The 15,786-nt window shown below is 37.2% G+C and overlaps 1 protein-coding gene across 1 annotated transcript in view; it reads right to left on the bottom strand.

Moving 5' to 3' along the window:
- LOC106066275 (cryptochrome-1-like) overlaps positions 1-15,786 on the bottom strand; it is a 43,857-nt gene that overhangs the window by 4,721 nt on the left and 23,350 nt on the right. Inside the window, exons 4-8 of the mRNA XM_056034243.1 lie at positions 3,656-3,840; positions 3,123-3,211; positions 2,893-3,033; positions 2,119-2,289; positions 409-549 (exon numbers count right to left, since the gene is read on the bottom strand). Coding sequence (XP_055890218.1) covers positions 409-549; positions 2,119-2,289; positions 2,893-3,033; positions 3,123-3,211; positions 3,656-3,840 — 727 coding nt within the window. The remainder of the gene's footprint in view (positions 1-408; positions 550-2,118; positions 2,290-2,892; positions 3,034-3,122; positions 3,212-3,655; positions 3,841-15,786) is intronic.

Raw genomic sequence — 15,786 nt, 5'->3', positions numbered from 1 at the left:
TATCAGAAGGGGAAATTTAAGAAATGAGAAGAAGCCAAAGATTTCTGCATAGAGTCCCAATCCAGTTAGTTGTACCAGACACTTATTCAGACAAAATGCTGACATCAAAAAATGTTTGTCAAATAAAACCAGTGAGTTAGTAGACCAAAATGATCGCTTCCCAATGTGGTCAGATTTAATGATCAGTCTAATGGGATTAGATTAACTAACTAGTAAATAAATATAAGCTTATAAAATAGAGAAAAAAAAATCAAAGCCTAAAAAAAATATCTATAACAACTAGCTGGTTACGAAATAACAGATTAACAAAAGTAATTGTGGTTATAAATAATTTTCAATAATGTGTCTAGTATTATTCGACTAAATGTGTCTTCATGTTTCAAATAGTTTGTTTTTTCCTGGCACTACCTTCATGCCTTCCTCCCATGATATCCAGAGGTCGCCCCTGGTCAAGAAACAAGCCACAGCATGCCTGGCCAAGTGGTGGATCCAGCCTTCTTTTCTCAGCTGAACCATAATGGCATCGATCCATGGATAACCCGTCATACCCTGAAAATAAAATACACAAAATGTTGAAGCCTTGAATGTGCACTTTCTACTTCACAACCAAGTTTGTTCATTTGTTTCTGAACAATATCTTCATTCTTAATTATTTTTTTCAACATACAATTTTAGATGAATGAGAAGAGGGTGTTTTGTTGTAACTTAAAAGATGTTGAGATATAAATGTAAGAACAGCATTACATTTTTACACAATTACTTTTATATTATGTTTATTTATTTGAAATCTGTCTTAGGGTCTGACAATTTTAAAGTTGTTATAGCTTCTATTTTAATGACAAAATGTTTCATTTATACCAATGATAACCAAACCTGTTTATATATGTACATAATATATGTTTATTAAAACTATAATCAGTGTCACACAACAAAAAGTAAAATTGGAAGAGAAATGAAATGTAAAGCTAGAAAGCAAAGATAAAGAACTAGAGTCTTAGTAATTGGTCATCACTGTCTTGTTCTCTTCAAGAGTTTCTAGGACTATTAGATTGAAGTGAGCAAGAGAACACAACAAAATTTTCAATTAGAGTTAGTTCCTAGTTGTTTAACATTTAAAAAAAAATCTGAAACAATGAAAATTTAAATATACTGGCTACATTTGTAATGTTAAGGATCCATGACAAAAAAAATTGACTCATTAACAAAGCCAAAAGCTCTGTTCATTTCCTTTTAGTAGATTACATAAATGAGGCTAAGTCAGTCATCACTGTTTATTATTTACTTATACCAAAGATACTTTCGTAAAAAAAGTTTAACTATGTCACAAAGTTAGCATGACACCATGACCTCACCACTTGAAACTATCTACTTGAACCTAAGTCTTCCCTTTGTATTCAAACCTGGAACTTCAGTCTAAAGGCAGAGTCACTAGCTCAATGTGTTAGTGAGTCAGTCAAATTATGTGAAGCAAGCAAACAAACAAGGAGGACTAGTTGATATTTGAGAGCCACTGTGTCAGAATGTGTACGACAAAATGTTACGAGTTTTTTAAAAATGACCTGTGTTTCACTGATAATTATATGAACATTGTCAAATTTTTTTTTTAAGGACATAATAATTCTGTATCAGCATAAGAATATTTTGGCCATAATTATAAAAACTTAAATCAGAGATATTTAGTTTTGTTTATCGCACACTTTCAACACACAAGTAAAACTATCAAATGTTTAAGTATTCTGGAAATAATGATGACACTTACAAAAAAGATTATCTTCCTTTACAAAGAAATTCCTATGAAATCCCACTACCGGTATTACTTTAAAAACACCATCAAGTGGTTCAGTATTGTGGAAATGATAATCACACTTATAAAAAAAAAAGATTATCTTCCTGTATAAAGAAATTCTTTTTGAGTCCACTGAGCATAATTGATGTTTTAAGTACTATGAATAAGTCAACCAGATTTAAAATAATACCCCCCCCCCTCTTTATACAATAAACTCCCATTCAAAAGTTGATTATTCTTTATAAAAGAAAATATTTTTTTTTTAGATCCACACAATGTATTTAGCATTGTTAGATGACAAACTGATTTGTGAGTATCCCACAGAACATTACCTCAGCCCACTTGCTAAGTGCCTCTGGATTGTGGTCCCAAGGAATCTGAACACAAATAGAGTTTCCAACCATTCTATCAAAGTTAGGGTTGTTGGTGGCCACAGTGTAGAAGAACTCTCTCCATAACAGCTGACCATGGAGGGCCAGTGGCGGTTCAGCCCCTTTTTTAACCTACAAGAGAATGATAAACAATGCCATTAAGTCCTTTATGCAAACAGAAAAACTAAACCAGTTTTTTGTCATAAAATTTTAGTATAAGTTTAAAAAAACAAACAAATAAGCCTTTGTTATAGTCCACCGCTATGAACTCTGATTGGGAACAGAGCAGGAAAGACTAATCTTGCTGTAGTGTTCTTACAAGAAACTAGGTCTTTCAGTGAATTGCCTCGGAGCCCCCATACAGATCGAGTGATCGTCTAGACATGTCCCTCTTTAATTCTTGAAGTTGGGGATACTCCTACAAAATACGAGACACAGTTTCCATGCTTTCTCCACAGTGACAGCATCAGAAATCATAATTTGGATGGAACTAGACAAAGTATGCCCTAACAGGACAGTGCTCCGTCCTACACTCACAATGATTGACTGGTCCGACCTCTTCAACCACCACCATGGATCTTATCTTATAGATTACAGACATTACTTCTATAGAGATTGAGATCTGGGTTTTAATTCAGTTATATATTCATTGTAAATGCCTGTTCTCATTAGTTTTATAATAGGTTATCAGAGAAATAAAAATTTAAAAAATAATAAAGGTAGTACAATGTTTACCTTTTTGTATAATTCAATCAACTTCCAATAAAACAATCTTGGAGAAAGACAACCAAATCTTAGGTACGGACTGAGTCCTGTGCCACTTGGATATAAGGATTGTGGGCTCATTTTAGGCCGTTCAAAACTGGCAACCCAGGCCTAGAAATAGAGAGAAACATGTATCTAGAATTCTATGAAGTACAAAAACAAGTTATAATAGAAAATATTAGATCTAAGAAGATTTTTACCTTTCTTTCTAAATGTCTATAAAGTCTGGCTAGAGCCTCAGACTCTCCCCCTCGAAACTGAGCTGGTCCCAGTGAGTCAACATCAAAACCTTTTCAAATTTAAAAAGAAAAAAAAGATTGAAAAATGGATTTCATTTTGCTCCTACATAAACTTAAATATTTTTCATCAATTATAAAAAATTTTTAAACAGTTTAATCTAGGGAAAAAGAGGTCTCAATTTAGGTTTCTCTAAGTCAGTGTTTCCCAAACTTTGTTCCACGGAACCCTAGTGTGTGTTCCGTGAGGCCTGAATATGTATTCCATGAACTAATGTAATAATTAACTAGTAGGCCACCAAGTGAATTACTCTATCTAAAAAAATATGCAAAGTGACCCGCTAAATACTCATAATGTGCAAAGTGTTCCATTAAAGAAAAAGTTTGAGAAACACTGCTCTAAGTTTTAAATTCCAAGCAAAATGTTTCAAACCACAGCTTGCTTATCAAACAGAAAATGTCATTGCTTTTATTAGAGTCAAAAATGGGATACCAACCTAATTCATCCAGTGAAGGGACACTGAACCTGTCATCGTGGTCATCAGACACTGGTGTGGTCACCTCAGCTACCATGGCTGAGGTTAGAGCTTCACAGGGTTGAAGTGGTGGGTCAAGTTTGGACAAAATGGACTGAAACCTTTTGTAGGTCAAAGGAGGGTTGTTGCCATTGGCAGCGATCACCCTGAAGAAGGGAAAAAAAAAAGCAATAGAAAAAACTATTTTTTTAAAACCAAAGCTTGTCTAAAGGAAAGAACTGCTAATTACTACCATTTGCTGAAAATTAAAGGGTTTAGCTCCCTTTCTGATATATAAAACACAATTAATTGATTAGCACTACATTATTAAATAATTGTTTAGCTTTTTATTGATTTGTGTATTGTCATCGACTAGGAATAATTATGCAAAATCTCAACTTGATCCGAGAATGGAAAGTGGGAGTTTAAAACATGTCAAAACGTAATAAGGGGATTAAATCCATATATACATCCACATCTCTCATTCACTAGCATTTATTCCCCTTATTTTGAAATCCTACAAAATAATTAATCACCAACGATTGATTAACTAATTTATTAATTTTTCTGATTGATTCCTGTCTTGTCATGTTCAATGAATAATTGTGCAAATTTTTAACTTGATCTGAGAATGGGATCTGAGAATGGGATCTGAGAATGGGATCTGAGAATGGGAAATGGGAGAAGGGAGAAAAAAACATGTTCAAACTTTTCAACAGACAGACAGAGTTGATAGAAGCTTTGTAATAAATGGCTAAAAGCACATCCAGATCACTAGAGAGATCTAAGAAGTTTTTTTTTCTTCATTCATGAGTTTATGACCTAAATATAAAATGACAAGTGTTAACCAAGAACTGACATGGCCAGCACATTGACCTGACTGCTGCATAACATTTTAAATACCAGGACAAGGAGAACTCCGTAATGTCTTTAAAAAAAAAAAATCAATAACCATTTCTAGTGTAATCAGGAATTGACCTTGCTTCCACAGAGCTGGCTCTAGGAGGAATGAAGCAGGCTGAATATGCCCTGTCTCCCTCGCTACCCTCACATCACAGCCTATTGCCAACAGGAAGAGTATTTCATGTTTAAATTAAAAACTCGTCTCTGTCTGGTTTTGTTTTTATTTCAAATGTATTAATCAACTTCTTCAGCAAAGTGGAATAAATCAGCACAAAAAAATCGATATCGTGACAGGAATGTTAAATGCTGGTCTCCATGCTCGACTAAGGAAGGATCATCCTTACATGTTGAGGAATTGCATCAAAAAATAAGAAAACTTTGCACAGCGCAAATACATGGTCTACATGGGGCAAGCTGCTTCAGTAGATTTACACCAATTAGGGGCTTACTAATTAGCCTCACTATGTCGTGTTAAACAGCAATCCCTGGTCGCCCCCACCTCCGTTACGTGGATGTAATAAAACGGGACCTCAAAATAGTCAACATTGAAACTGACCATCGGGAAGACATAGTCCTAGACGGCACTAGATGGAGATAGACGGCGACCAAGAAAGATATGGACAGTGAAAAAAACATGGGCCTCAGCTCTGGAAGAAAAGCGTGCCGTACGAAAAATGGCCGGCTCCTCTACCACCTAAGCGAGTGTCTCTCCAAAACAGGTCTCCACAATCACATAAAAAAGTGTTCGAGATGAACCATAGTCGTTCTACGACTGAGGGAGGCCAACAATATCAGCATTTATTATACACCGTTCACAGGAAGAAATGTGCGCCAGCGGGTTCACTAAAGTTACGTCAATCGTATACACTAAACATATTAACCCTTAAAATCCTACATCTTTAAAAGCCTGTGCCAAGAGACATGACTGCTAGCGACATGCTAAATGTAAATCGCGGGGCCCCTGCCAAGCGCGGGGCCCAATTTGGAGCAATCGGTCAAATCGGCCTAAGGCCGGACCTGCACACAATGACACCAAATTACCAGAATGCTAACTTTTGAATATTGTGTAAAGCAGCAAAAAATTAATCAAAGATACTGTTGTGAAGAGTCCATATCTATTGTAAAAATTTCACGTGTCTACACCATTGTTCATTGTAAACAAACTTAAAAAGGAACACAATACTTTGTATACAATGGTAGAGAGTTTGAGCTCTTAGTGTGGAGAAACTGGGCGCTAGCGATTGCGGTTATTAAAATAATTCGCGCCTGTGGGTGACCTTCACCTTCTAGAGCTCTAGGAGAAAAGATTGGAAAGTAAGGAGACCTCAAACCTATCTACATGTAGTCTTAAGATAAGATAAGATAAGAGTCTTATAGGAGGTCAACAATGTCCAGCTTCCCTCCGTCAAGTGCATGACGCCAAAGAGGGAACCGAAAACACGTGACAGTAAAGTCACTTAACTCTTACTCCCCTAACTGACGATACCAACGTTGATTCCACCAGAATGTGGTAAATAATTACGGAGAGAAAGAGTTAAGGTAGAGACACTTCAGGACAATAGAATAAAAAAGTAAAGTAGAAATAATAGATAGAACATTGAAATATAACTTACAAATACCCAATATATATATATATAAAGGCACTTTTCTTATTCCATATGCTAGGATAAATTCTTACATGTGATCCTTCTTCTCTAGCTCAATTAGAGCACGGGAGGAGTTTGCCTGAATCAGCCATGAAAACTAGTCTAAGTATAATTAACAATTTTAACATGCACAATTAGACGAACACAAGGATTATGCAAAAGGCGTAATTGTCTTCTTTTTTACAAGGAATATATGCAACTTATAAGATAAGAAACGAATAACAAAATATACCAAAAGTTACACAATTAGATAAACTTCTGGAATGGCAGTTCGACTTAAAATATTTTTCTCTAGAAGTGTTTGTCATAAGGGTTCTATTTTCTGCTAGTCAACTCATTATGTCTACACGCATCAATCATATAGACGTTCCATCATACAGACGTTCCATCATACAGACGTTCCATCATACAGACGTTCCACCATACGATGTAAGTGTTTCCACTACTTTGATAAGGTTGTACTAGGCGCCCTGTCGGTAGCGATACACTCAAAGCAAATAATTTTATACATACCAGGGGGAGGGGGAAGTGTACCTACTTTTGGTACAATAATTATTTCTAACCTTTCTAAGCTTCAAGAACCAGTGACCATTACCATTTTGAACAATTCTAATGTTATTTATACACACATTATTAACAGCAGCAATTAGTCTCAATAAATATCCCTGATTGTCTTACAGTAAGTAGACTATCTCAATACTAATCATAAATCACAAGTTAACTCAAGGGAGATCTTCTTAAATAGAAACAACTTCGCATTAGAGATTAAACATAGACATAAATAAATATAGACTGGAAAAAGGAAGTAACTTCATGTAACTTGAAAACATGTATATCTATTGTATTCGGATTTCCGAATTATGAAAAATTGCATGATCTTCATTCTTAGAGATTAAACAAAACTACACTGCCTCCTTATTTACAATATATATAGGTGTGTATAGATATGAATACTTAACTTTTATACTGCTCATAAATGCTTTATAATCAAGTACACAAAATTGCAAGTCACAAATTTTCGTTTCATAAAACTCTTTAATTGGCCAGTCTATATTTATTTATGTCTATGAGATTAAATCATCATAAGGATAACTCAAGGGAGATAGAACTCTTCTTAGAAAGAAACAACCTCGCGTTAGAAAATTAAATAATCATAAAGTTAACTCAAGGGAGATAGAACTCTTCTTAGACAGAAACAACCTCGCGTTAGAAAATAAAATAATCATAAAGTTAACTCAAGGGAGATAGAACTCGTCTTAAACAGAAACAACTCCGCATTAGAAGAGCAAAAGTTTTCATTAAAAACAAAATGGAATGTATTTCTTTATAACTCCATCCTTCGGTAACAGCAGGACGAGTCCTCAATTACCAGATATAGTGATCAGGACATTGTAAGCCACAGTCCAACGTCAGGTTATGGAGTCCCAAAGGGATGTACAAATCATAGCATTGAAGGTACGAGTCGCTAAGACTTGAACGAAATAAGTGGAAGAACTTGACATTGCTCTGTATTTTTTTTAACACCCTAATGGACGTGAGGTGGGAACAAAATAGTTGACTGCTGAACCAAAAGTGGTTGCTAGTTGATCATAAGAAGAGGTTTACATTACAACCTCAGCCACGACTTCTACACGTATGCCTATCCTTCATAAAGCAAAAAAAAAAAAAATGTGTACGATACCCCCCTCCACACACACACACATTCACTCACATTTTTTTTCACACAAAAATATGTAATAACTTTCTCGCTAGTATGAATGTGTATTATATGAAACATTTAGAGTATGTAACACTGCAGCTATCTACATACTTATAGTAGCCACGCGTTGGACAGGATTAAGTCTCAGCCTGTATAAAACATTTACAGTATGTACCACTGCAGCCATCTACATACTTATAGTAGCAATATGTTGGACAGGATTAAGTCTCAGCCTATATGAAACATTTACAGTATGTACCACTGCAGCTATCTACATACTTATAGTAGCAATATGTTGGACAGGATTAAGTCTCATCCTGTATAAAACATTTACAGTATGTACCACTGCAGCTATCTACATACTTATAGTAGCAATATGTTGGACAGGATTAAGTCTCATCCTGTATAAAACATTTACAGTATGTTCCACTGCAGCTATCTACATACTTATAGTAGCCACGCGTTGGACAGGATTAAGTCTCAGCCTGTATAAAACATTTACAGTATGTACCACTGCAGCCATCTACATACTTATAGTAGCAATATGTTGGACAGGATTAAGTCTCAGCCTGTATAAAACATTTACAGTATGTTCCACTGCAGCTATCTACATACTTATAGTAGCCACGCGTTGGACAGGATTAAGTCTCAGCCTGTATAAAACATTTACAGTATGTTCCACTGCAGCTATCTACATACTTATAGTAGCCACGCGTTGGACAGGATTAAGTCTCATCCTGTATAAAACATTTACAGTATGTTTCACTGCAGCTATCTACATACTTATAGTAGCCACGCGTTGGACAGGATTAAGTCTCAGCCTGTATAAAACATTTACAGTATGTACCACTACAGCCATCTACATACTTATAGTAGCAATATGTTGGACAGGATTAAGTCTCAGCCTGTATAAAACATTTACAGTATGTACCACTGCAGCCATCTACATACTTATAGTAGCAATATGTTGGACAGGATTAAGTCTCAGCCTGTATAAAACATTTACAGTATGTACCACTGCAGCCATCTACATACTTATAGTAGCAATATGTTGGACAGGATTAAGTCCCAGCCTATATGAAACATTTACAGTATGTACCACTGCAACTATCTACATACTTATAGTAGCAACACATTGGACAGGATTAAGTCTCAGCCTGTATAAAACAGTTTTCACTTCGATGGTCAATTATGTCGTAAGTCTTGACGGCCGCGCCATTCAGCCATTTCGCTAGCGAGGTAGGGGCAATATTTACTACTAAGGTCAGCCCACTGTTGGGGCCATTATATTTAATTGCCGTTCCCAGGAGACATTTCTCAGGATTTTCCACGCGTGGCATTTCAAAAAGACTTCGGAGGCTGTACGCCCCCCAGGTTGAGTCCGCTGGGTCTACGGTGTAGTTGGCAGTGAGTGTAGCTTCCAAAGTTGAGTGCACTCACAGCAGTTAACACCTGTCATAATCAATCATGCACTTCCGTCGCGTGCCAAGCATGCGAATCTTAATTAGATTTAATGTTTGTTTGTTTTTAAACTTCTCCTTCTACACGCTTGAATAAAGTTCAGGTTTGGGGAGGAGGAATAGGAAATTTTCTAATAAGATCTCTAAATCCGTTAATATGATAATGAAGACGTCCCGACTAATGGGACAGCCTTTTATAAGACGTCCGGGCGGGACGACCAACGTCCCGTTTTTTTTTTAAAGTTGATTTAAGATTATTTTTAAAAATCTGATGTAGGGAATCTCCTTTTAATGAATAATTTCCAAGTAACCAACTTTTTCCCGTTTCCTTCTTGATCTGTACTTTGTGTTCGCCGCTTTACAAGAACCGAGAGTGAAACAATCGTTGCAAATATTTTGGCTCGAGTTCGAATGAGCAAAGTAGGGAAGCTGGTTAAGGACTGTATTCACGAAGGCTGTGAACCACAAAGACGTGACATTGTTTCCCCTGATGATACGATCCTGTGCCAATGTTGGGCGCACTAGTTCAAATATTGGGCTGACAAGAAACTCAGGTATTGGCTGTGCTGTTCACTTTTTTTTTAAAGCCATACACACAATGCTTCAGTTTTTTTTCCAATAAACATGAACACAATATGTAGGAAACGCTATTTGATGAACACAATATGTAGGAAACGCTATTTCATGAACACAATATGTAGGAAACGCTATTTCATGAACACAATATGTAGGAAACGCTACTTCAGCTCCCACACCGTTCAAGTCGCGCGCCCCAAAGATAGCAATTACATGGAGACCCAAACAAGGATGTCCTCGTATAACATAGAGCCGCAACTTCATGGAAGATCTCAAACTTCCCCAAAGCTGTGGTCACCAGTTGGGAAGAGGCTGCTAACATCGCCGGGGACCGATCTCAAACTTCCCCGAAGCTGTGGTCACCAGTTGGGAAGAGGCTGTTAACATCGCCGGGGACCGGTCTCAAACTTCCCCGAAGCTGTGGTCACCAGTTGGGAAGAGGCTGCTAACATCGCCGGGGACCGATCTCAAACTTCCCCGAAGCTGTGGTCACCAGTTGGGAAGAGGCTGTTAACATCGCCGGGGACCGGTCTCAAACTTCCCCGAAGCTGTGGTCACCAGTTGGGAAGAGGCTGTTAACATCGCCGGGGACCGATCTCAAACTTCCCCGAAGCTGTGGTCACCAGTTGGGAAGAGGCTGCTAACATCGCCGGGGACCGATCTCAAACTTCCCCAAAGCTGTGGTCACCAGTTGGGAAGAGGCTGTTAACATCGCCGGGGACCGGTCTCTATGAAGACAGTTTGCCACCTAATGCGGGAGGATCTAACCCCTATACGTTGAAGAACGTTTCTGGACATCCTTTGCTTCAAAGCGTTCACTAGGCCTATCTTTTATTGCATGGCGCTAGCTTGTCGAATTGAAGCATATCTTTGATCTAATGCCTTTGTTGTATAATACTGATATGTTTGACTGCCATGCCACACTGACCTCTTTTAACTATGCACGGCTTGTCTCAAACTTGAAGAGCAATATTATTTCGTCCTGGATTTTTATTTTTTTTATTTTAGCATTTTCCGAAAGCGGTTCTGCTTTGAAACGATTTGCCTCTCATTGAGAACAGAAGGCGTCAAGTGATCCACCGTTTGATGCCCACACGTTTCAAAGGACAAAGATGTAGATCTAAAGTAATTATGCTACTATCAAGTGCTGATTACAGTCACGTGACCATCCAACGCCAACTTGGTGAACTCATGGGTGGTAAAGGTTATCTAAGCGTCCATTTCATAGGCATACAATAAAGTTAGAACGCGCGCACACACACACACACACACGCGCGAGCACAATTGCTCACGTACATTTTCAAACATGGCAAGTATAGAGAACAACTCACGAAGTTAATTTTTATTTTCATGACAGACGCGCGACTTTCAACTAATTATAAGCCAACAGCAAAACAGTGCAGTGTTCCAGGTCCTTTACAAGCACGTACATAGTTTGGTTATTTCATGATGTCGGGTAAGAAAGGAAGGCCCTATCAGAGATATATCTGATCAATCTGAATCAGCGGGCTTATTTCAGCAGGTAGGATGTAAACAGATTAGCCGTGGTCAGAACTATCCATTTCATATTACAAAGGTCTTAGCCGTGGTCAGAACTATCCATTTCATATTACAAAGGTCTTAGCCGTGGTCAGAACTATCCATTTCATATTACGAAGGTCTTAGCCGTGGTCAGAACTATCCATTTCATATTACGAAGGTCTTAGCCGTGGTCAGAACTATCCATTTCATATTACGAAGGTCTTAGCCGTGGTCAGAACTATCCATTTCATATTACGAAGGTCTTAGTCATGGTCAGAACTATCCATTTCATTTTACCAACACTTAATTTTAACTCCTACTCGGCTGTGGGACTGCCCAATGCCCCACCCCCCGGTCATCCTGCGTGAAGTTAGGACTAGGAAGTAGATCATCTTCAACTCTGAAGGAACATTCGAAACACGTACAACAGTTTACAACAGGCCTTCGAGTTGCTATAAGATGCTTTAAGCTGAAAGATACCTTACAGTTGAATGACTTGAGTTACTGAATGTCCAAAGAGAATAAAAGAAACAGCTTTCAGTTGTTTATATATATCTTCTAGCAGACATGCTGTACAATCAAAAGGAACATCTCCAAAATGAGGCTAATATCAGTAATCAGAGCATTCATAAAACAAACATCTCCATCAGTTCGATGGTGTTGGTGTGACATTGACTTTCTTGTAAGCTCAATCATTAAGAATTGAAGTAGTCAGCTTCAACAATAGCACCCCTCTGGCATTCTTTCTTCTGATCACTTATAGGCTAATGGTATTTTAGTGAGATTGCAATGAGAGAAAAAAAAAGGTTTAGCCTGTGTTATCTGAGCTTTAGTTCGAATAATAGACTGACAAAATGGATTGTTTTGGGGCCGGATTAAAACCGGAAATAGAAATAGGGCTGTTTTCTTTTTTCCAACAAAATAATCGAACAAAACTTAGTTTGAAACTAAATGTATCTAGGGCCCGTGACCATATTGAGCCAATATCGTGGTGCTATCCGGCCCTTAAAAAGTTGTGAACACACAGTGCATAATGACAGAAGATAAGTTTCATTTAGGCGGTAATGTGGTCTGTTACACAGGTCGGAAATGGCCCCAGGCATTAAAAAAAAATGCGCGCACCACAGCCAAGTTTATATATTTGCATACAAAAAAAGTTATCTAATTATGACTAACGAAAAGTGCGACTCAAATATATCGTCCAACAAATAGGTCGTTTTAAATACGTGACGTAATGCCCGCAAATCTCCACCCAAATTCTTTGTGTTGCGACATTCTCACCATTATGCAAATATTGTTTGATTTTACTGGCGGGAGACTTGCGCGGGCAGTGGCTATAATTACGGAGAAGGTCTGTCGGTTAACCGGCGTCTATTAACCATTATGAAATAACGTTCAAGCGGTGACGGCCGAGTGTAAGGGGCAACGCTGAAGGGAAAGGGGTGCGAGTGGGGGGGGGGTGCGAGGGGGGAAAACAGAAAAGTTCAAGTTCAAGGCGCAGACATGAATTTCACGAACGTGAGTTGACGGTTTATTGAGTACTTCAGTGCGGAAGGGATCTACTTTTTTTAGCGGAGTTCGACAGGGGTTTCGGCTTCTCTCCTACGCATTCGCCAACTCTTTGAGTAGTATACTTCATTTCCCTTTCTCCTCCTCTTTTGCTGTTTCTCTATTATGACATCAAAATCTTCAACATCCGAAACTGTCAGCGTCTTCCTTCCAAGTTTACAGTTCAGCGTGGGTGTCAGAGAGGGAGAACTCGACTGTACTTACGACCTGACGTAACTATGATTATGAACTAATCTTGACATGTACTATGATCTGCTACAATGTCTAGGTAATTATGTATTTCGTCGGTTACCAGCGGCTGCTCCAACATGACTCACTCCCCCCCCCTCTTGAATCCTTTGACACTGCCAGGTCTTCATCCCGCTTCCCACGTGCCTTCATTCAAAGCATGCGCTTCTAAGACCTCATTAGCGCCATCTGGTTGAGGTGTTCATGCCCCAGTAGAAAGCGAAGCGGCCAAATGATGCGGGAAATAGTTCAGATGTGGACATTTCAGTTCAATGTTCGTTAAGCGATGAAAGGTAGTCTACTTTTTGTTTTCTCTGATCCTTTCATCATAAAGTCAAACGTCTTTTTTATCATACTCTCAGAACTGGATGAAAAGATTAGGGCTACCTGCCAGAAGGATCTTCTTATCTTCTTATATAATACAGACGTTACTTCAAAAAAGAAGATGATTACGTCCTACGCGTCATGCATTTAGTCATGCATATTAACCAATGACTTAAATTCTGCCAAGTCACTGGTTTTCCTGGCTAGCTCAGGCAACCCATTCCATGCTCTAATAGCACTAGGGAAGAAGGAATATTTGTACAAATTTGTCCTAGCATATGGGATGAGGAATGTGCCTTTATCTTTGTGTCTTTCAGAGTATTTTATTAAATTTTGTTTTTGTATTTGAAGATTATGGTTCAGTGTTTTATGTATTATTGCTACTTTACTTTTGAGCCTTCTGTCCTGAAGGCTTTCTAAATTTAGTGATTTTACTAAAGGTGTTACTCTAGTCAAATGTGAATATTCGTTTGTTATGAATCGCACTGCTCTATTTTGTGTCTGTTCTAGTTTCTTAATGTTTTCTTGAGTTGAGGGGTCCCAAACAGAGGATGCATATTCTATTATTGGCCTAACCAAGGTTAAATAACATTTTAGTTTTATGTTCTTATTTGATTTATAGAAATTTCTTTTAATAAATCCTAATGCTTTGTTTGATTTTTTTGTAGTTTCATCAATATGTGGATTCCATGACAGTTTTTCATTTATTATAACACCTAGGTATTTTGCGTTTTTAGTCTGTGTTACTGGTTTGCCATGAATAAGATAAGTGGAATTAATTTGTTTTAGTTTTTTTGTTACTCTTAACAACTGACATTTTTCTGGGTGGAAAGACATGCTCCAATTTGATTCCCATTTCTGTAATTCATCTAATTCTCTTTGTAAAATATCTGTGTCTTGTGTTGTTTTTATTGTTCTATATATTATGCAATCGTCTGCGAATAATCTGACTTTTGTTCCTGAAGTAATGTAATTTGGTAAATCATTTATGTAAATTAAAAATAGTAGTGGACCCAAGACTGTTCCTTGAGGTACACCTGAGTTTACTATTATCGGTGTTGATTTAGAGCCATTTATTATTACAGTTTGTTCTCTCCCTATCAGAAAATCTTTAATCCACTGATGCAGTGGACCATTAATGCCGAAATATTTTAATTTTTTAAGCAAACTATGGTGGTGAACTTTGTCAAAAGCCTTAGAAAAATCTAGTAAGATAGCATCTATTTGTTCACTATTATCTAAACCTTTTGAAAAATCATCAATTAGTCCTATTAGTTGTGTTTCACATGATCTATATTTCCTAAAGCCATGTTGGTATGGTGTGAGGACATTATGTTTGTCTAAGTGGTTTATGATGTTGCTACATATTATGTGTTCTAGGATTTTACATGTGATGCTGGTAAGTGATACTGGTCTGTAGTTTCCTGGGTCAGATTTTTCTCCTTTTTTAAATAGGGGGGTGACATTAGCTTCTTTCCAGTCCTTTGGTACTCTGCCCTGGTTAAGTGAAGCCTGAAAGAGTATTTTGAACACTGGGGCTAGCTCATTACTTAGTTCTTTGAGTAATCTAGCTGGAATACCATCAGGTCCAGAAGCTTTATTTGGTTTGGTGTTGGCTAATAGTTTTTGAATTCCATTTTCTTGTACTACTATATCTTCTATGTTGTCTACTTGGTTCAAATTCAGTAATATGTCTTTGTCTCCTGGGGCTGAGAATGCTGATGCAAAGTATTTGTTTAGAATGTTTGCTTTAGTTTCATTATCATTATGTATTATGTTATGTTCATCTTTTAATGGCGCTACGCCTGTTGTTTCCATTTTTTTAGACTTAATGTATGACCATAGGTTTTTGTTGTTGTCTTTAGATATTACATTGTTTATGTATTCACTCTGCAGCTGTCTGCTTACTTTTTGGGTTAAGTGTTTAATTTTTATATACTTTTTGTAAACTCTTTCTGCATTAGTTTCTTTAAATTTTCTATATAGGTTTTCCTTCTGTTTACAAAGCTTCTTTAGTCTATTATTAAACCAGCATTTATTTATTTTGTTTGATGTGTATTTAGTTGGTATTTGATTTTCTATAATGCTTTTAAGATGGTTTTTAATGAAATTCCAGAGGTCATCGACTGGTTGGTTAATGTCTTTTTCTAATAAGAATGTTTGTTGAAAGTTTAATGCAGCTTGGTG

Source organism: Biomphalaria glabrata, chromosome 6 (assembly GCF_947242115.1).
Source record: "Biomphalaria glabrata chromosome 6, xgBioGlab47.1, whole genome shotgun sequence".
Taxonomy (NCBI): domain Eukaryota; kingdom Metazoa; phylum Mollusca; class Gastropoda; family Planorbidae; genus Biomphalaria; species Biomphalaria glabrata.
This window is presented reverse-complemented; position numbering and strand designations above follow the sequence as displayed.